At 49.3% G+C, this 19,124-nt stretch overlaps 2 protein-coding genes across 7 annotated transcripts in view; one reads left to right on the top strand and one right to left on the bottom strand.

Annotated features, from left to right (window-relative positions):
• F2 (coagulation factor II, thrombin) overlaps positions 1-9,280 on the top strand; it is a gene marked incomplete at its 5' end in the record, with an annotated part of 49,678 nt that extends 40,398 nt beyond the window's left edge. The window contains 9 exon segments of the mRNA XM_075583802.1: positions 710-814; positions 1,383-1,509; positions 1,609-1,776; positions 3,391-3,527; positions 3,530-3,563; positions 6,283-6,311; positions 6,314-6,470; positions 7,388-7,457; positions 8,034-9,280. Coding sequence (XP_075439917.1) covers positions 710-814; positions 1,383-1,509; positions 1,609-1,776; positions 3,391-3,527; positions 3,530-3,563; positions 6,283-6,311; positions 6,314-6,470; positions 7,388-7,457; positions 8,034-8,177 — 971 coding nt within the window.
• A 972-nt stretch (positions 9,281-10,252) lies between these two features.
• CKAP5 (cytoskeleton associated protein 5) overlaps positions 10,253-19,124 on the bottom strand; it is a 42,997-nt gene continuing 34,125 nt past the window's right edge. For 3 of the 6 annotated variants that reach the window (XM_075583805.1, XM_075583807.1, XM_075583806.1), the window contains exons 32-45: positions 18,912-19,105; positions 18,442-18,611; positions 18,297-18,320; positions 16,016-16,189; positions 15,364-15,484; positions 14,865-15,044; positions 14,261-14,448; positions 14,110-14,185; positions 13,449-13,637; positions 12,980-13,117; positions 12,576-12,659; positions 12,090-12,249; positions 11,323-11,477; positions 10,253-10,940 (exon numbers count right to left, since the gene is read on the bottom strand). In XM_075583805.1, coding sequence (XP_075439920.1) covers positions 10,689-10,940; positions 11,323-11,477; positions 12,090-12,249; positions 12,576-12,659; positions 12,980-13,117; positions 13,449-13,637; positions 14,110-14,185; positions 14,261-14,448; positions 14,865-15,044; positions 15,364-15,484; positions 16,016-16,189; positions 18,297-18,320; positions 18,442-18,611; positions 18,912-19,105 — 2,105 coding nt within the window. In that variant the 3' untranslated portion in view covers positions 10,253-10,688. The remainder of the gene's footprint in view (positions 10,941-11,322; positions 11,478-12,089; positions 12,250-12,575; positions 12,660-12,979; positions 13,118-13,448; positions 13,638-14,109; positions 14,186-14,260; positions 14,449-14,864; positions 15,045-15,363; positions 15,485-16,015; positions 16,190-18,296; positions 18,321-18,441; positions 18,612-18,911; positions 19,106-19,124) is intronic. The other 3 variants (XM_075583809.1, XM_075583808.1, XM_075583810.1) reach the window with 3 other exon arrangements.

Raw genomic sequence — 19,124 nt, 5'->3', positions numbered from 1 at the left:
TTCCATGTAGTTACAAAGGAGGGAGAGGGATTAAGGGTGATGATACCTTTTGGGCCAACAAGTAGTTGGGTCAACAACCTCTCTGGGTCCTTCATCAGGTTCCCAAAGGTGGAAAGCTTGGAACATATCAACTACTTGTAGGTCCAATAAAACGTATCATCCCCCTACTCCCTTCCTCTCCCTTCTGTGTTACTACTTAAATAGGTGGTGCGATGCCTACGGCACCAGGTGTCTTATGGGGTGTAGGGATTACTGCTAAGTAAATATGGCGCCCAATCTGTATCCCAGTCTCCGGTGGGGATAAATGCCACGTGGGCACACAGATTCGTGCCCAGTCCTGCTTCTCCAAATCTTATTTTCCAGCAGCTTAGCGGGACTGTTCTGACCCGGAATTAATTCGGATCATACAAGGACTGGATGGAGATGACAGGGAGTTTCGGCGTGCAACACTTCTCGGGCAGAACCCAGAATCTATCACTGTGGCAAACCTTACCCACCTTATGTTGCACTTGTAAAGATTCAATACAGTCGTTTTTATTGCATTCCAGAAAATAACCAATATCATATTCTCGGTGTGTTTGCAGCTCTGTATAAATGGCGGACACATTTACATTTACCACTTCTTCTTCGCCTCTCGCGCGCTCTACTCTCGTTCTGGTCTCTCCCTGTTCCTCCCTCCGGTCATCGGCCTCGCCTCTCTCTCTGGCAGATAGCCCTGTACAAGAAGAAGAAATTAAGGAGCAAGCTGGACGCACGGACGCTCAAGAGCACCCAATATTCTTTGATGAGAAGAGTTTTGGTGCAGGGGAGGCAGGTGAGAAGAGGCAGAGGGCTTCGTGTTATAATGGGAATACTGGGGTGTTATAGGGTGCTGTGGGCGTTTCTGGCCACTGTCAGTATATATTGGTGTCTTGTAGATATATTGCAATTTTAGGATGCTGTGGTTATGTGGGCCGTGCCAGTATATATGGTTCTATATTGGGGTCCTGTGGTTATATTGGGATGCTGAGTTTATAGCGGGGTTCCTGGGGTTATATTGTGATACCGTGGTTATATTGGGGTGCTTGGGTTATAATAGGGTGCTGTCATTATATTGGGGTGCTGGGGTTATAATAGGGTGCCGGGATTACGTTGGGGGTGTTGTCGTTATGTTGGGGTGCTGGGGTTATGTTGGGGGTGCTGTTATATTGGGGTGCTGGGGTTATGTTGGGGGTGCTGGGGTTATGTTGGGCGTGCTGTCGTTATATTGGGGTGCTGTCGTTATGTTGGGGGTGCTGGGGTTATATTGGGGTGCTGGGGTTATGTTGGGGGTGCTGTCGTTATGTTGGGGGTGCTATGGTCATACATTGTGATTATATGGGAAAGCTGTACTCTGTTCACAGCCTGCGGCCTGCGCCCTCTCTTTGAGCAGAAGAAACAGGAGGATAACTCTGAGCACGAGCTGATGGAATCATACATAGGGGGCAGAGTCGTCGGGGGAGAAAGTGCCCAGCAGGGCAGCGCGCCATGGTAATGCCCCAGAACTCCAGGACTGGGTGGGGCCCCCAGTAACACAGATATAAAGTTACCTGAGCCGCCGCGTCTCATCCTGTCCCCCTCTGCACGCAGGCAGGTCATGCTGTTTAAGAAGAGCCCCCAGGAGCTGCTCTGCGGGGCCAGTCTGATCAGTGACCGCTGGGTGCTGACCGCTGCTCACTGCATCTTCTACCCTCCCTGGGACAAGAACTTCACCACGGACGATATCCTAGTGAGGATCGGCAAGCACGTCCGGGCAAAGTAAGATAAGGGCCGCGGGCTCACGCCGCGCCTGGGATCACTGTACTATATTTCCCTAACCTTCTGTAAACCCTCCAAACCCCAATTGTTCCTTTATGTCTTTCCCGAATATTACTGTGTTAGCTCCACCACCTCTGCTTGGTGGCTGTGCCATGCATCCAGCACTCCCACCCTCCTGCGTCAGAGCAGGACATGTTCTAGCTCTATCTATGGCAATGTATTCCGTCCTGCACACATGTACATACCCATGACGTGCTTGATATTTTGCATCCAATCCGCCCCTTCCTCTCTCACACCCCACCCAGCGTACCCATTCTTCTATCTGGTGGGAAACCGCAGACCCTCTCGTATTTAAGATTTGGCCTTTTGAAGTTCCTTACCGCCTCTGCTGAGCGGCTATTCCAAGAATCCAGCACCCTTTCCGTGAAGACATCCTGCCTCACATTTCTGCTGAGCCGGCAGCCACCCTCGTGTTCTAGAACGTCTTGCTCTGAAATATGCTCCCCTCCTGTACTTTGCTGAAACTATTTCTATATCTGAATGTTTTCTTCATCATCCCCCCCCTCACCTTCCTAAAGTTCTCTTTCTCTCCCCCCTCTCCTTCCTTCCTATCTTCTCTCCCCCTCTCCTCTCCATATTCTCCTTCTTTCCCCCCTCTCCTCTCCATATTCTCCTTCTTTCCCCCCTCTCCTTCTTTCCCCCCTCTTCTTCTCTCCCCCCTGCCTCTCTCTCCCCTCTCCTCCCTTCCTCTCCTCTCCCCCTCTTCTTCCTTCCTTCCTTCCTTGCCATCTCTCCTTCCTTCCTCTCCTTCTCCCCCTCCTGCCTTTCTCTCCCCCATCTCCTTCCTGCCTTTCTCTCCCCCATCTACTTCCTTCCTCTCCCCCCTGCCTCTTTCTCTCCCTCTCTCCTCCCTGCCTCACTCTTTCTTTCCCCCCCTCTCCTTCCTGCCCCTCTTTCTCTCCCCTCTCTCCTTCCTTCCACTCCTCTCGCCCCTCTGTCTCCCTCTCCTTCCTTCCTCTCCTTCCAGCCTCTCTCTTTCTCTCCCCCCTCTCCTTGAAGCCTGCACATGCTGCGTTTAACACGCTGACACCATCGGACAATGATCCAGCCCTTGTTTTTTCACTGTAACCCCATTCAACCTGTGTTCTTATGGAAACTTGGAAAAACAGGACTGGCCTTGCATCTCATGATAACACAGAGTGTGGTACCAAGTGCAGTCTCATTGGGTCTGTTCTGTCTGCTCTGATGCCGTCCCATACAGGGCAGATTCCTGACTCGGGTCAGACCCACTTAGAAATATATTGGCATTACAATAAAATAAAGGCACTCACCCACGTGACACCTTCTCTAATGAGGGGAGGGTAAGGAGGGACATGAATAGGGGCTCTGGAAGTGACTGTTCTTGCAGAAGAGCTGGCAATCTGTGTGCAGCGTTCACCTGCCTTTCTGGGTCTGGGCATAGGTTGCTGTGTGGCTATTGATGAGGGTGCTGCCTTTGTAGTGGGAGCGCCTGATACAAATCCCAGTACCAGCCCTTGTAACCTTGGGGAAAGGGGTTCAGGACAGACTCCAACTATCCTAAAATCCCCCTCACCCTTTCTCTCCGCCATTGAGGTACGAGAGAGAAACGGAGAAGATTGCCCTGCTGGAGCGCATCATCGTTCACCCCAAATATAACTGGAAGGAGAACCTTGACAGGGACATCGCACTGATCCAGCTGAAGAGACCGGTGGTCTTCAGTAACTACATCCATCGGTGTGCCTCCCAACCAAGGAGATTGTGCAGAAGTAAGAGGGGATAGAGAGGGGGGTGAGGGAGATGGAGGGGTTGAGCGATAGGGATAGAGGGGGGCGGGGGAGAGGGATAGAGGGGGCGGGGGAGAGGGATAGAGGGGGCGGGGGAGAGGGATAGAGGGGGCGGGGGAGAGGAATAGAGGGGGCGGGGGAGAGGGATAGAGGGGGCGGGGGGCGGGGAGAGGGATAGAGGGGGCGGGGGAGAGGGATAGAGGGGGCGGGGGAGGGGGCGGGGAGAGGGATAGAGGGGGCGGGGGGAGAGGGATAGAGGGGGCGGGGAGAGGGATAGAGGGGGCGGGGGAGAGGGATAGAGGGGGCGGGGGAGAGGGATAGAGGGGGCGGGGGAGAGGGATAGAGGGGGGCGGGGGAGAGGGATAGAGGGGGCGGGGGAGAGGGATAGAGGGGGCGGGGGAGAGGGATAGAGGGGGCGGGGGAGAGGGATAGAGGGGGCGAGAGAGAGGGAGGGGGCGAGAGCGAGAGAGGGGGCGAGAGCGAGAGAGGGGGCGAGAGCGAGAGAGGGGGGCGAGAGCGAGAGGGGGCGAGAGAGAGAGAGAGGGGGCGACGAGAGAGAGAGAGGGGGCGAGAGAGAGAGAGAGGGGGCGAGAGAGAGAGAGAGGGCGAGAGAGAGAGGGGGCGAGAGAGAGAGAGGGCGAGAGAGAGGGCGAGAGAGAGAGAGGGGGCGAGAGAGAGTGGGAGGGGGGCGAGAGAGAGTGGGAGGGGGGCGAGAGAGAGTGGGAGGGGGGCGAGAGAGAGGGGGAGGGGGGCGAGAGAGAGGGGGAGGGGGGGCGAGAGAGAGGGGGAGGGGGGGGCGAGAGAGAGGGGGAGGGGGGGCAAGAGAGAGGGGGGAGGGGGGGGAGGGAGAGGGGGAGGGGGGGAGAGAGAGGGGGAGGGGGGCGAGAGAGAGGGGGAGGGGGGCGAGAGAGAGGGGGAGGGGGGGAGGGAGAGGGGGAGGGGGGGAGGGAGAGGGGGAGGGGGGGAGGGAGAGGGGGAGGGGGGAGGGAGAGGGGGAGGGGGGCGAGAGAGAGGGGGGAGGGGGGGGGGGCGAGAGAGAGGGGGGAGGGGGGGAGGGCGATAGAGGGGGAAAGGGATAGAGGGGGAGAGGGATAGAGGGGGAGAGGTATAGAGGGGGAGAGGGATAGAGGGGGAGAGGGAAAGGGATAGAGGGGGAAAGGGATAGAGGAAGGGATAGGGAGGGGGAGGAAGGGATAGGGAGGGGGAGGAAGGGATAGGGAGGGGGAGGAAGGGATAGGGAGGGGGAGGAAGGGATAGGGAGGGGAGGAAGGGATAGGGATAGGGAGGCAGAGGGAGGAAAGTGGCAACTTAAACCTTTGCACAGCAGGACTGGTCCAGCAGACAATAAGGCAGCTTCTCAAACTGGAGCGGGGGGAGGAGAAGAAGAGAGTGACAGGGGGAGCGGGTGCAACGCTTCCTACTTTGTAATTATCAAAGTGGGCTAGCCTACTCTCACAATGTTTACCCATACAGCTTGACAGATTGCTGCTGTGTATTCTCTGGCAATTAGTGCGATTACCAGCAGACCCATTACGGCCAATTCATTTGGACACATTTCAGCAATTGTAAAAACATGATCACAACACACATTTTCATTTGAACTATCTACCAGAAATAAGTCTCATCCACTAACTAGCCCTGCAACATTGTATGAATGTGTTTTCCGCATTAAAGGCGTCGGTGAAATTCAATTAAGGGAGTGGTAAAATTATGCAGTGATGTTAGAGCTGCACTGTGCAACTCACAGCTTTTATATTTAGTTAGCTATCACAGACGTTTGTGGATTAGTTTCTTGCAGGGTACTCTTATTATATACAATTGAGTGTTGAGCCAATCTAGATATGTGTTGTTTTGTTGCCAATTAAGGCGGGGCCTGCTGTTCATTAGCCAATCAATCACAAACTGAACAACTCTACTATACGAATTTGCCAATATACACCAAGGGTAGTCTGCTGTATACTATTGGAGCAGATTAGTAGTGAAAAACGCATTGTGCCCTAGTTGTTCAGAAGTGGTAACAGGTACTGCACAGCGAATGTAAGCGATCCGATCTTTTCACCTCCTGTCATTTTTATGATTATAATATACACACTTAAAATACAACATTGTTTTTGCATGTGTAGACCTATATTAATTGTGGGTACTATTAAATGTTATGTTTAACTGCCCCGGTGTGCACCACTTGTGTGCTGCTTGCTAGAGAATAGTTGGTTTTACCATCTACATCTCTATTTTGATAATTTTTCAAACTCAGGCACACAGGTAGCACCCACTGCCACTCTAGGCATTAGGGCAAACTCATATTTACATTAACTGATTTTAATGACGTTACTTAATAGTGAGCGGTGTATTCCTCTCTGTTATTAGGTTGGAAAGACATATTACGTTTAACTGAACTAAATTATAAATATCAGACATTTTATAATAAATACTACTTATGGAGAAAGAGAAAACATTACAGGTTGGGATGCCTTTCAGTGGAGCAACATGAGAGTTCTTCATAGACAAGAGGAGTATAGGATACAGAGCAGTTGAAACTTCACGGGTTTCTTCGAGACAGATGAGACTTTGAAAGCTCTCTGCCCTATAATCCCATCTACAGTGCTCCCCTATAACGTATCACAACCCTACAACAAATCTACACGTCTCCAAGGCCATTTGGCCACTAAATGACCTATATAAATGAATCTTCTCTCTGTAGGTTGATGGTGTCTAAACACAAAGGCCGTGTCTCGGCTGGGGCAATCTCTACGAGACGTGGAGCTCTGGATCTGGGGGGCAGTCCTTACCCCAGACCCTACAGCAGATAAACCTTCCCATGGTCGACCACGAGATTTGCAAAGCGTCCACCAAGATCAAAGTGACAGACAACATGTTCTGTGCAGGTGCGTGCTACCGTCACACGTAGGGACATGGAGGCTATCAACCAGGAGTGGCCAACTCCAGTCCTCAACAGGTCAGGTTTTTCAGGATAACCCTGCTTCGGCACAGGTGGCTCAATCTGTCCCATCTTCAGCAAACGTGGCTCAATTAGTCCCATCTTCAGCACAGGTGGCTCAATCAGATTGAGCCACCTTTGCTGAAGCAGGGATATCCAGAAAACCTGAGTTGTTAGTGGCCCTTGAGGGCTGGGGTTGGCCACCCTGCCAAAGAGTCTGTCCCTCACACTGCAGGGTGACAGAAGCGGTAGGGGACCTGCACCTATTGCAGGATGATCGTGACACATGAGCGCGTCCCACAGCCAGTTACGACATGAAATAGGGTGAATAAAGATCACTTTTTCTGATCAGCGTGACCACTCAGCCAAAGAAATGAGATCTGATCTGTGATACTCACAATTCCAGTGCTACAGATTATTCATTATTTTGTCTCTTATCCTCCTGATCACGACTGTAAAATCTGTCAGATAAGTATTGATGAGGTTTGGAGGGGCCTTTTGAATATCATCACCAACGGGAGCTTCCTAAGTGAAGTCTTATACATCAGTATTTCAGGACAAATCTTGCCTTATTTAGGTATAATATCTTTACTAGCCCTGAATGAACATAGTACATAATGTACAATCCAGGCAATTTCCACTGGAATTCTGTAATTCAAATTTAAAAGGCTTTTTCAATAATTAAGGCAAACGTGAACGCCTTGGACACGATGTTGAATGCCTGAGTGCTTTCACTGTATATCAAAGCCTCGAGATGTTGGATCACAATAATAACCGGCGTGCATACTGAAAAAGTCATGCAGATCGAATTTAACTAGTAACCCTGCACGTCCCTCCTCTCCCACTCAGTGCGACTTTCTTTTTGCAGGTTACAGCCTGAAGATAACAAGAGGGGTGATGCATGTGAGGGGGACAGTGGGGGTCCCTTTGTTATGAAGGTAAGTGGGGCAATAAACTCTCAGGAGTCGGGTGTACAAGCTGTGGGGCTATACAAGAATCCGCTACTGCCAAACCTTGGTATAAACTGAGCACTTCGCACTGCATACAGGCAGGGGAGGATTGTATCGATATCCAACTCAGGTGGTGAATGAAGCCTTTGATTGTATCAGGGCAACATTGATCTTTGAAGTGGGAGCCTCAAGTTTGTGACTCCAACTTTGTACACACCCCGAGCAAGCCCCTCATTTTTGCTAGCCGAGGGAAGACAGAAAAGGGTGTACTTACTGGTGTCTTCTGGGTGCGAAACGGGCGTCACGCAAAAACAATTACACCAGGTTTATCCGGGAGAAAACTCCCAAGCGCTTTAACCGGGATTACTTTTCTTTCATCGTGTGATGGAGGGAGAATGGGAGAAGAGAGATCATGGCAGCCGTAAGAGACATTAAAAACTCCCACGCCAAATCCTACAAAACCATAACCAGTTGGCAACACGTTGCTCCAAAAAGGGGTTAGGGGGTTCCCACCCCTAATTTACATTCAAGACTGATATTCCCCATTTTTTTTTCTCTTCCTAGGACCCAGCCAGCAACCGCTGGTACCAGTCTGGCATAGTCTCATGGGGCGAAGGCTGCGACCGTGATGGGAAGTACGGCTTCTACGTTCACGTGCACCGCATGAGGAAGTGGCTGATGAAAACGATAGAGAAGTTCGGCAGTTAGGACAGGCGCGCGCCGTAACCTTCACCATGAAGAAATCACCAGTCTAATTTGTAGAATATGCCTACTGTGAATTGTTTATCGAAATCTGAACATAAAGAACCCCCGTTATAAGCACTCTAAGGGGCACTTCCTTACAGAATTAAAAATTCACTTCTGATTTGTTTTAGTAAACCAATTTTGTAAGAAAACGAATTGCCCACACTTAATCCTCAAACTCACAAGATCTGGGACCTAGTTGATGAGCTGGGCTTTGTATTTATAGAATAGAGATTAACTCTGTCTTGTTCCCACAATATGGTGTTGAAAATAAAAGGGGAAGGGGGGATCAATGTGAATTAATCCAGTATTTATCCTTGTCTCAGAAGTATTTTCAGGGTGCCGTTACCTTATCTGTGAGGTGGGGAGAGAAATCACCCCAATGATTGCGGTGTGCTCCGTCTGATCTCCGTGGCAAACCTCCCTGCCTTAGTTAGTTGAGATCTGGTTAAACGCAGTGTACTGGTGCGTCTTGCTACTCTAACCACAGCTGTGCACCTCAGTAGTGCTCGACATCACTTTAGTCCAACGCACGTTTCACTCCGGTGACCTCCGAAACGTCACAAGCTCGACCTAAGGGCACAGACAACAGTAGTAAGACGCACTAGTATGCCAAGTTTAACCAGATATCAATTAACGAAGGCAGGGAGGTTTGCAATGAGAAGCAGAGCACAGAAATCATGTCTTTGATTTCTCTCCTTTTAAACATTGAATGATTCAGATTATCTTCCTGCTACACCATCCTGACGACGTTATAAGGCAACACTGAAAATATCTTTCTGATCTAGCTAGGCACTGGATTTGTTCGTCAGATTACACCCACCACATACTTTCAACCCAGCTCATCATCGTCCCAGATTGAGGATGAAGGTTGGTTCATGAATGCTTACAAAATTAGTTTAGTACAAAAAAATAAAAATAAAATGCAAAGTAAAAGCTAATTTCCAATGATGTAAGGCGGTCTCTCTGGGAGTGCTTATAAGGTGTTCTTGTGTCCAGTTATTTGGACCAATTGTACTCCTTCAGCCTACCCCCCCCCCCCCTATAAAGTAATATTTGTAAGCATAGTATTCTTACTAGTGGAAATGAATGGGTTTCATGAAGTTTAGAGGATAAGGCACATAGCTGCCAGTGACGCGTGCACCTACAGGACAAGCACCAGCTTTACACACGTCACTAGGTTTTCAGATCTAGACAGGTGACATTACAAACTCATTAAAAAAAAACAAAAAGCAGGGATATCCTGAAAACTGGACCTGCTGGGTGGCTTGAGGACGAGTCGAGCGGGTTAAAGTAGGTAAAAAAAAAAGTTTTGTGGTACTTTGAGGTTTAACAGGTCATCAAAAGCCCTCACTCGTAGTGAGCAGGGAGCTGCAGCGTGTTCCAGCTTCCTCACTCCCTGACCGGCTGAGAAATCCTGTAGTGACCGCTCCTCTCCTGCGCTAATCACTAGTTCCCAGAGAGGAGTACCATTGTATAGACACAGTGCCGGCAATATGCAGGTAAGCTACCCAGGCCTCAGATTTACAGCCCAAAAAACAAAATGAAAGACCCCAGGACTGCAGTTTGCTTCGGTCTCGGGACATTATCCAAGACGGGGAGGAAAAAATACAAATATATAGAATGGTTTTCCCCATTGTTTCAGATTGTAAGGTAAATCTTATTTTGGGGTCAGACAAACTAAATGTTAGTTGAATGGGAAGAATGTATGGAGATGCAGCTGCACAACAAAAGAATGCGGTTTCACACAGTATCGGGACAGGTTTTATGCCAGAGAATCCCCTAGAAGTGTTTTTTTTAGGACTTTATACCAGACTATACTCCAGACGATGCAGTGATGTTTTAACTCAAACTGCTGGACAACTACCTACATGTCAAAGTTACCGTCAACAACACAATATACCAAGTAACCAATCCTTTTATCTATATACCCGTGGCACCAGCCATCTAGTACAGACTGTAGCAAGAGGCCCCTCTCCCCCAATTATAAAGTAACCAATGTACACAAATAGAACAGAGAAACGGAAGAGACTGCATCGTTTACACGGTCTCACTTAATTCAAACTTTATTTACAAAAATAATTTTCTTCATGCCATGCGATTCAGTACAGAACCAGAGATCCACCGCTTTGTGTTAAATTAAAAGCAAGTTAAACAGCCACAGAGATACAAATATAAGAGACACGGAAACAGACGGATGTAAAACCAGACACGAAAAGGAGAATTTCCGGAGGCCAGAAATGGAAGGGGGGGGGGGGGGGGAAGACATCTGTACACTAACACACAGGAAGTCAGAACAGCAATGTATGTACAAATACTCAACTTTACCCTCCAAGCCCAAAGAGATGCACAGTATAATACATAAGACAATAGTATACATTAGGCCTAGACAGCCACTGAGCTGGGTACAGGGGCATTGAGAAAGGACTTTAAGGGACAGGACAGCAGCTGTGGAGCTTGGGGGGGGGGGGGTCATCACTTCCGATTGCTTTTTATTTTTTCCAGTCTCTTTTTCAAGTCGTCAATGTTGGTTGCGGAGGAAGGAGAGGAGGACGAGGAGCTGTAGTTGCTGGGGGGCATCTGGTTGGAGTCCAGTTCCAAGTGCTGGAATTGCTCGCGTGACTCCCGGAGCTGGGAGAGTTTGCTGTGCAGCATGTCTGTAGAGGACACGACCGATGAGGCAGGGGACTTTGAGAGCAGGGAGCTCAGCATGGGCCTCTCGTCCTGCTGTGGGGGAAAGAAAGCACACTTACTGCAGGCTTCTGACTGCTCACACCTGCCAATGCTGGACACTTTACCACATGCCAGTCAGCACAATGCTAGGGCCGTGACTTTACTCCTAACCCATCCTCCCCCTCCCAGACATGCATCAGAACTACTCTATGGAGTTAAAAACATCTTGACAGACCAGAATTGCACCATTTCCCAATCCCACCAAGACTGCTACATGAAGCTTTGGGTTCAGTTAAAACAGAAGGTATACCACGTGAGCAACATTTTATCCACAGCACTGTACATCACGTGCACGCCGGCCTTCTAAAAATACCCAACTCACCGGCCTCCACTTTATACTAGTACCACCAGCCCCTGGTACACGCAGCCTGCTCACCTTAGCATTATCCAGCCCGCCTTTCTGACGCAGAATCTTCAGTCTCTCTAGGTACACAGAGGGCCCCAACTCCTCCCCATTTGAGTTTGTAGTAAGGTGAGTGGTGCTGGTAATTGCAGGGCCAGGGGTGAAATCGATCGCATCGGGGGAAATCCCTGTGGAGCATAGCGATGTTTTTAGAAAAGGTTTGACCAGGAAATGGTACGTGGAACAACAAGAGAGGTGACTTAATGTATGTCCTGGGCACAGAGTTATGTTACAGTAAAAGAACAGAGGTTATACATTCAATTTACAGACATTAACGTCTGGTGGGACACGAGGATAGAATCCAATCTCGCGAGAAATGGTTGGAAGATTTGAGTAGTTGGGTTACATTTAGTGACGAATGGTGTCTAGATTATTTTTTTCCCCTCGAGTCAAGCAAATTTTAGGTTGAAATCACCAAGAATTGGCTCCCTCTACCCAAAGAGGAACTTGTGATCACTTTTGATGCCAGAAGGGTTTCTTGGCACCACAGCCAGCAGCTTCCCTTTGAGATGCAAGACAGCTGTATTCACGTTGCCGTTCACAGGTAAAATGACTGCCTTTGCATGCAGGGTCCTAGCTACCAGGATGGACAAAATGTAGGGGAACAAAACTTGGGATTCAGGAGACCTGGTTTGAACATTTGTACTTGAAAGCGGAGCCGCAGATATTGCCGCCTTCAGGGGACCTCTAAAACCTGCAAGTCCCAGCAGCGAGGGGGATGGCCCCTGGGATGCAGTTACCTGCGAATGTGGTGATGCGACCCTTGCCCTCCCTCTCCATCTCAATGAGTCGAAGGCCGCGCTCCACGTAGCTCTGGAAGAACTGGGAGGAGTTCTTCAGGAAGGGCTCGATGTCGGCGTCAGAATATTTCTTTTTGTACTCGTACAACTCGGCCAGACCCTGCGGAGGAACACCTTGTTGGCACATAGCAGTATAGCAAACACCTAGTCCGAGGTTCTTCACATCAAGGGAAGCTCCTGCGAGCCCTATAATGGTTCATAGAAGCACTGGGCATCACTCCCAATACTTTAGGGATATACAATTCAATACAAGCTATGAAGGAAGAGTTTCTACCCCTATGATTGGGCCTTTTATAGGCCAACAAGGGGCCTGAAAATGCATCCATAAAAAGCTTTGCCTAAGCACCAAGACACACCCCTAATATCTCCCGGACAGCAAGACCTTTCAGGGAACACAGGCCCAATACAAGCTACACTCCCCCTCACCTCCTTTGTGTTCTCTTTGGAGCCGATCTTCTTGAAAATCTCTGCCAGGAAGTCGCTCACGTTGGCTTTCGAACCCTTTTCATCCTATGTGGAGATAAGAGATTACCCACTCATACCTAGGAACACCCTTGGGTGGCTTACAATACACATGGTTTTAAAGCCACCCGGCTGTAGCTGGTGAAGACATACTAATAAAACCCCCACTCAAGTAGTGTGGCAGCCGAGTACAAAAGGAAGCAAACAGTTATGAGCTGCAGTGTAACGGTAATCACGGACAGGATATAAACATATCCTTTCCTGTTACCTTCAGCTAAGCGGAGGGTGTGAATGGAATTTGGCAAATGGATAATTATGGACCAGATAGCCATCAATGAGGACCCAGACCCCTCAGGCTTCTCACTCACATTGCGAGAGGCTCCTTTCTCCGTTTCCTTATCTGCTTTCGACCCGGTTTGATTCACGGAGAGCTTCATGACCCGAAGCAGGTGACCCTCCAGCTCGGACTCATTCCTGTTCTCAATCAAGCTCAAGTGGTCCATGATCTGGAAGAGGTTCAGAGTCAGGACTGACAGGCCAAGAGTAAGGTGTACAGTGCACACAGGCTTGGGAGCACTGAAACAGGTTCAGTTCTACAGGTTAATATGCAATTTACACAAAGTACAAAAAGCTAAATCTTGCACATGGGATCAGCCTTTGACTGAGCCACCTGTGCTGAAGCAGGGATATCCTGAAAACTTAACCTGTTGGTGACCCTCGAGGACCGAATCTACCTCTCCTGCTAAAGATCTTGAGCTTCGCTCGTGTACAAAGCCCAAAGTTCTTCAACCTCCAGCAAGGATTAGTTCCCACCAACTCCCATCACCAGTGCATCACCTTGGGCCCTTTGAGCTTGCAGAACGTGTACAGCAGTGTCTTCAGGGTCCGCATGGGCAACTCGCTCTTTTGCCGCTTCAGCTTATCCTTGGGCAGGGCCCTCATGAAGTTGTGCACGTCCAGGAGGATGCGGTCCAAGTTAATGTGGTTTATGACTTCTGGGAAGAGACGAATCATTCTCCACAGACACTGCAGGGGAGGAGGAGAAAGTCCTGGTGTTCAGAGAGTATCGAAGAGACCAGGAAGGTGTGTGAGAATTCCCTGGAGTAACACGAGGTTCTATCACTGAATGGGTTCTAGGTTTGTGACCCAGTGCAATAGGCTTGTGGTGTGTGTTAATGAAATTGCCACAGGCACCTTTTACATGTTTAGGGCAATTCATGCAGCAGGAGAAATAAGGAAACTATTTGCCTATCTCTCCAGAAATTTATCAACTTGGACTAAAATTGGCTTTAGGAACCTATGACAGAAGCTGCCACAACTCGAAGGTCTGAATTAGCAAGTCCTGTCTTTGATAAACTGCAGCCCCAATAAAAGGAAGCTGGAACAGAAACCAGCAGCCGATGACAATTAATTCTACGTGTGTTTTCAAGATGCTGTAAAACACTTTAACCCCCTGGCCCCCACTCCCTTTAATCTTTAGCTCACATCATTCACTCACCTTCATAACCAGCTCAGAGAACTTGGGAGAGATGGATGTTGCGAGCAGGCTGTCCTGGAGCAGCATCAGCAAAGCACTGCAGAGGGGACACTGGTTACAATGTGCAGAGCTCAGAGCCCAAACTACGAAGAAATAAAATCCAGGGACCCACCTCAATATGTTGGTCTGGTCCGACTTCTCCAGAACCTTTACCACCAGCAGGTTCACCGAGCGCACCACCTGCTGCCCCTCTTCCAGATCCTCCACCCTGGAGTCCAGCATGAGGGTGATGAGTCCGTGCATCAGGTCCTTCAGCACGCCCGTGGACGCTTCCCGAGCCAGACTCGGCATCTGGAAGAGCTGTGCAGAGAGTGATGGTTAAAGCATCGGACACTGCATGCTGGAGAGAACATACCTGCCACGCATCTTGTTCATTTAAAAGAACAGCCAAATAAGCAGATTTCGGATTTCAAAAATGAGCGCGTTTGACTATTACAAAGTCCTACCAAATAACCGCAGCCTGGGCAGCGCTGGGTCAGAGGGCCCTTTCCAGTTCATTCAGTACACAGATTGAGACTACAGTAGATCAGATTAATCTGTGATTTTATGCTTTTGCATGTAAGTCAGGGGCAGCCAACTCCAGTCCTCAAGGGTCAGCAACAGGCCAGGTTTTAAAGAATATCCCTGCTTCAGAACAGGTGGCTCGGTCAATGTTGGCTGCCCCAGAGGCACGTGCTTTTACGCATCGCTGCACGCGCAGCCGAACTCCCGCGTACCGAGATCATGTTGCCGATGATGCAGCTGTACAGTCGCACCGTGTCATCCTTGTCCACCCGCTCATCCGCCATGTAGGTGTTGTACACCAGACGCAGCTGCATGAAGGTGGCGATCAGGAACTGGTCGATGTGGCCAGACATGGCTTCTGCCTTATCCTCCTGTCTCAGCACCTCGTCAATCTGCAAAACAGCGCGTCGCAGCCCTTTGTCAGCGTACGGCAATTCCCAGGGGGCCCCGTGGCAAGACTGCCCTCAGGTGGGGAAGTTTGTAATTACATCCAGACGCTGCAAGCCTCTTTTGCCTTCAGCGCAAGCAAAGTCCCATATTTGCAAAACACTCATTGGCTCTTTTATTCATGAAAGACTTTATAATAACAGAAGTTAGATGTGGGTCACTGTGCCCAGCTGGGGGTAAACCCTGGTATCCGAGTAACATTTGCTGATGCCTTTTCTGCCATAGTTGCAAGTCATCACTGGGTTCAATGGACTGCAGCCTCACCTGTGCCAGTGCCTGGATGCTGGCATTGATGTCACCACTGGCCACCTGGGAGATCACAAAGTTGATGGTGGAAGCAGTGTTACTGTGCATGTCGTCATAGTGTGGAGACATGGCCCGCATCCTGGGGACAAAAACACGTACCGGGCGGGTCAGACCTGAGCTAGTGCCCCAATCTGCACAGGAACTCCCACTGAAGACAATAGTGTACATGCTGTAGCACCCTGATCAGCACTATCGCAGTTTAACGGATAACCTTAAAGTCGCGAGCATTATTGCCGTCACACAGCACTCTTCCATATAGAAGCAAATTCTCACGATACAGAATGCTGCACAGTACAAATACAAGGAAACCGTTACCTCAGACGGTATAACGTTAGAGCAAAAACTTGCATCAGCTGCTCAGTATATATTTAAAAAAAAAAAAAAAAATAACACGGGACTACACCTATAACACCCACCAACCAGAACATATGCAGGTATATAGGATATCAATCTGTAACCCCAATAACTGTCTGGCTCTGTTCCTAGTCTGGGAGCCCAACTGGTTAAGGATGGAACTAGACTGGAAATCCATGTGATCAGGAGCTCTCCCCCCCCCCCCCACTCCATGTCCCAACAAGCTTTTTAAAAAGGGAACAAGTGAGAGACTCACTTTGGCTCCGGGATCAAGACCGGGTCGAAGATCTCGTCCAGTTTGTGCTGTACGAGTGTTGGCATCTCGCACCTCATGGAGCCGTTGTCATTCTCAATCTCATCCAGATCCAGCTGAAACTCCCGCGGGACAGTGTGAGAGGTTTCCGAGTGACCCCCCAGATTCCTGGCTTGGCTGAGGGAGGAGATACGGTGAAAATATACATTTAAAAAAAGGGCGGGAGGGGGAGTGCCCTTGTGCATGCTTACTGTAGGACATTAGACACCTTTCCTACACGTGGAGAGCCCCAACACACACTACGAGTCTGGTATGGTCCAGACCAGGTATGGGCAACTCACTCCATACCAACTGGTCAGATATTAAGGATAACCCTGCTTCAGCACAGGTGGCTCAATCTTCGATTAAGCCACCTGTGCCAAAGCAGGGATATCCTTAAAACCTGACATGTTGGGGGCCCTTGAAGACTGGAGATGGCCACTCTTGGCCCAAATAGATGTCCTGCCTGGGTTCTTGTACATGGGAAAAGACAGCGAGAGACATGCAAGATCGGAGGTGGGACGGCATGCACCGTGTGAGGTGTTATACAGGGTGTCCATAGGAGACATGACCATCACCTACATCTTCTCAAACTGTTCTCCCAGGAAGTCAGGTCAAAGGGTCACTGAACATTTTTAGCATTAAACATGGCAGAGGGGAGCAGTAAGTGTGGTTGATTCATGCATAGTGTTGCCCGCCAAAAAGCATTAGCAGCGCAATAGCAATAAATACTAAAAACAAATAGAAAAACCAGCAACACCCGATTGCAAAGTGTAAGGTCGGCGTGAGATGGTGCACGGAAACCTCAGAGCCCTGAACCCCAAAAAAGATATTTGGATAAATAATAGTATCCCACACAATATAATAATCAATCTACATGCGATCAAGGATAGTCAATGAAAGATATTTATGGAAAAGTTAGTATAACTTGTGGCCATAGCATTTTGCGGTTACCAAAAAGTATGATGGTAAAAATAGATGAATATGACGATTATGACTATTGATCTGGATTTACATACGTTGTCCAAGTTCAACCTATGTTTAATTTAGACATGTGTCTTTCAACCTCCCCTACCATGTAACACTATATCCCAAACGGAATGTGCCCTGAATAAAAGTAACAATGAGCTAGGCTGAATAAATGTGATACGCAGACGATTATATTTATCCGCAGCTACGGAGATGCTGAGCGCGCCCCCATGCTCAGGCTGCCAGCGTGTGACGGGGAGGGGGGCAGAAAGATCAAACCACCAGCGAGAAATCTAGAAAAAAAAACGGGGGCAAATGTTTTTGGGGCGGACCCCCATCTGCAGGCCTGTCCCACTGATTGAATAATGGAGTGAGATAATTGGGGCTCTGTGCCTCCCCACGTGCAGGAAGTGTGTGTGATGGAACACAACATGTGGGCGTGTGTACCCCACGTGCAGGAAGGGTGTGTGTGTGATGTCCTACAGTACTTCCCTTACTGAGACAAGAAAACAAAATATTCTCTCGTCTCACCAAGTGAACTACTGCTGTTATTTTCCCATCAGTGGAATGGGCCTGAAGATGGGGTCAGCCCCCGAAACGTTGGCGTCCTTTTCTGCCAACGGCACTTTTTGTCGCCGATGGATTCAGTGATTCTCCCCCCTTTTTTGCCTGACCGTGTGGGTGCGCTCAGCATCTTGATGGCTGCGGATAAGCGTCACCGTTTTGCGCATCACATTTATTCCGCGCGCGCAGTGACATTTATTACGGGCATATTCTGTTTGGGATATTATGACACTTGAAATGCATTTACATTTATCATCATAGCATTTGGCTGTTGCCAAAAAGTATGGCCACTAAATCTCTTTATATAATACTAAAAATATGTTAATTGACGATCATCATCATGTAGATTATATGGAGTAAGATATGTATATAGCACGTCACAGCTATAATACGTGACAATATTCTAACAGAATGGGAATAAGCGCTTCAGACATAAAACTAACATTAGGGAAAGGAGTTCCTGCTACCGTTATTTATCCAATAGAAACAAATACACTGATTTCAGGCACTGGAGACGGAGGTGATTAGTGACAGCACCGCCTTCAACAAACACCACGGCATGAGGCCGCGTCAATGGTGTCTACCCCATGGCCACAAATTGCTGCAGCTACAGGCGCTCGTGACGCCACCATGGACGCAGCCTTAAGCGGGCAGCATTACTGCCCAGGGGAAGGGGTCAGAGAGGTGCGGGGAAGTTACGGGCAGTACTTACATCCTGTAAGTGCGATAGATTATTCTGTCCAATGAGAAGCAGTGAAAGAAGGCACATAACATTTAGAGATCTCACAGCATGTTACCCCACTCCCAGAGATCACAACACGCAACCAGACCCATCTCGGCTCCCACACTGTACGTACTTCAGTTTGGACGACATGTCCTCGGGTGGCGCTTTCCGCAGGAGGCTGGCGTTGGCGCTCTGCGCCCGCTGCGGCTTCTCCTCGGCTTGCTTAGTTGCCGCTGCCACCGCCTGCTTTTTGCCCGCTCTTTTTATCCTCTCTTCCAGCATGCTCATGTCTTTCTCAGAGAGCTGAGGGGAGAGAGCAGTGCGAGCGATGGTAATGGGGAAGGGTTGCATACATGCACAGCTTTGCCATTACATAGCCAGAAAGTACAAGCCCAGGAGTCCACAGCACTGACCACCAACCGGAGAGAGTGTCACAGGAGGATGCATTTCCCCTCTATAGAACACATTATTTGCCTCCATATAACACTCACCTTTATCGATACATTGTAAATCTATACGGACTGCAATTTGCCCAACAGGAAGGTGCTCAACAATAAGTGGGCTTTATTTTCCCTGGTTCCCCTCAAAAAAGGTACAACTCACATTTCCAATGAGTTTGAAGACCTGCTCCCCATGCACGTTGTACACAGCCACGATGGTGTTGAGAGCAGCGTTCCGCACGGTCGTGTCCCTGTCCCCGATGTGCACAGCTATCTCCTTCAGAGCTTTGGCCGGAGTAGGCTGGCACACGTTCATACCGTAGGACTCCACCAGGCAGCCCAGCTCCTCCAGGCACTCTGGGGGTGAGAAGGGAGG

This window comes from Ascaphus truei, unplaced genomic scaffold, assembly GCF_040206685.1.
Source record: "Ascaphus truei isolate aAscTru1 unplaced genomic scaffold, aAscTru1.hap1 HAP1_SCAFFOLD_380, whole genome shotgun sequence".
In the NCBI taxonomy this organism is placed as follows: domain Eukaryota; kingdom Metazoa; phylum Chordata; class Amphibia; order Anura; family Ascaphidae; genus Ascaphus; species Ascaphus truei.
Note: the sequence above shows the minus strand (reverse complement) of the source record. Positions and strands in the feature narration are given on the sequence as shown.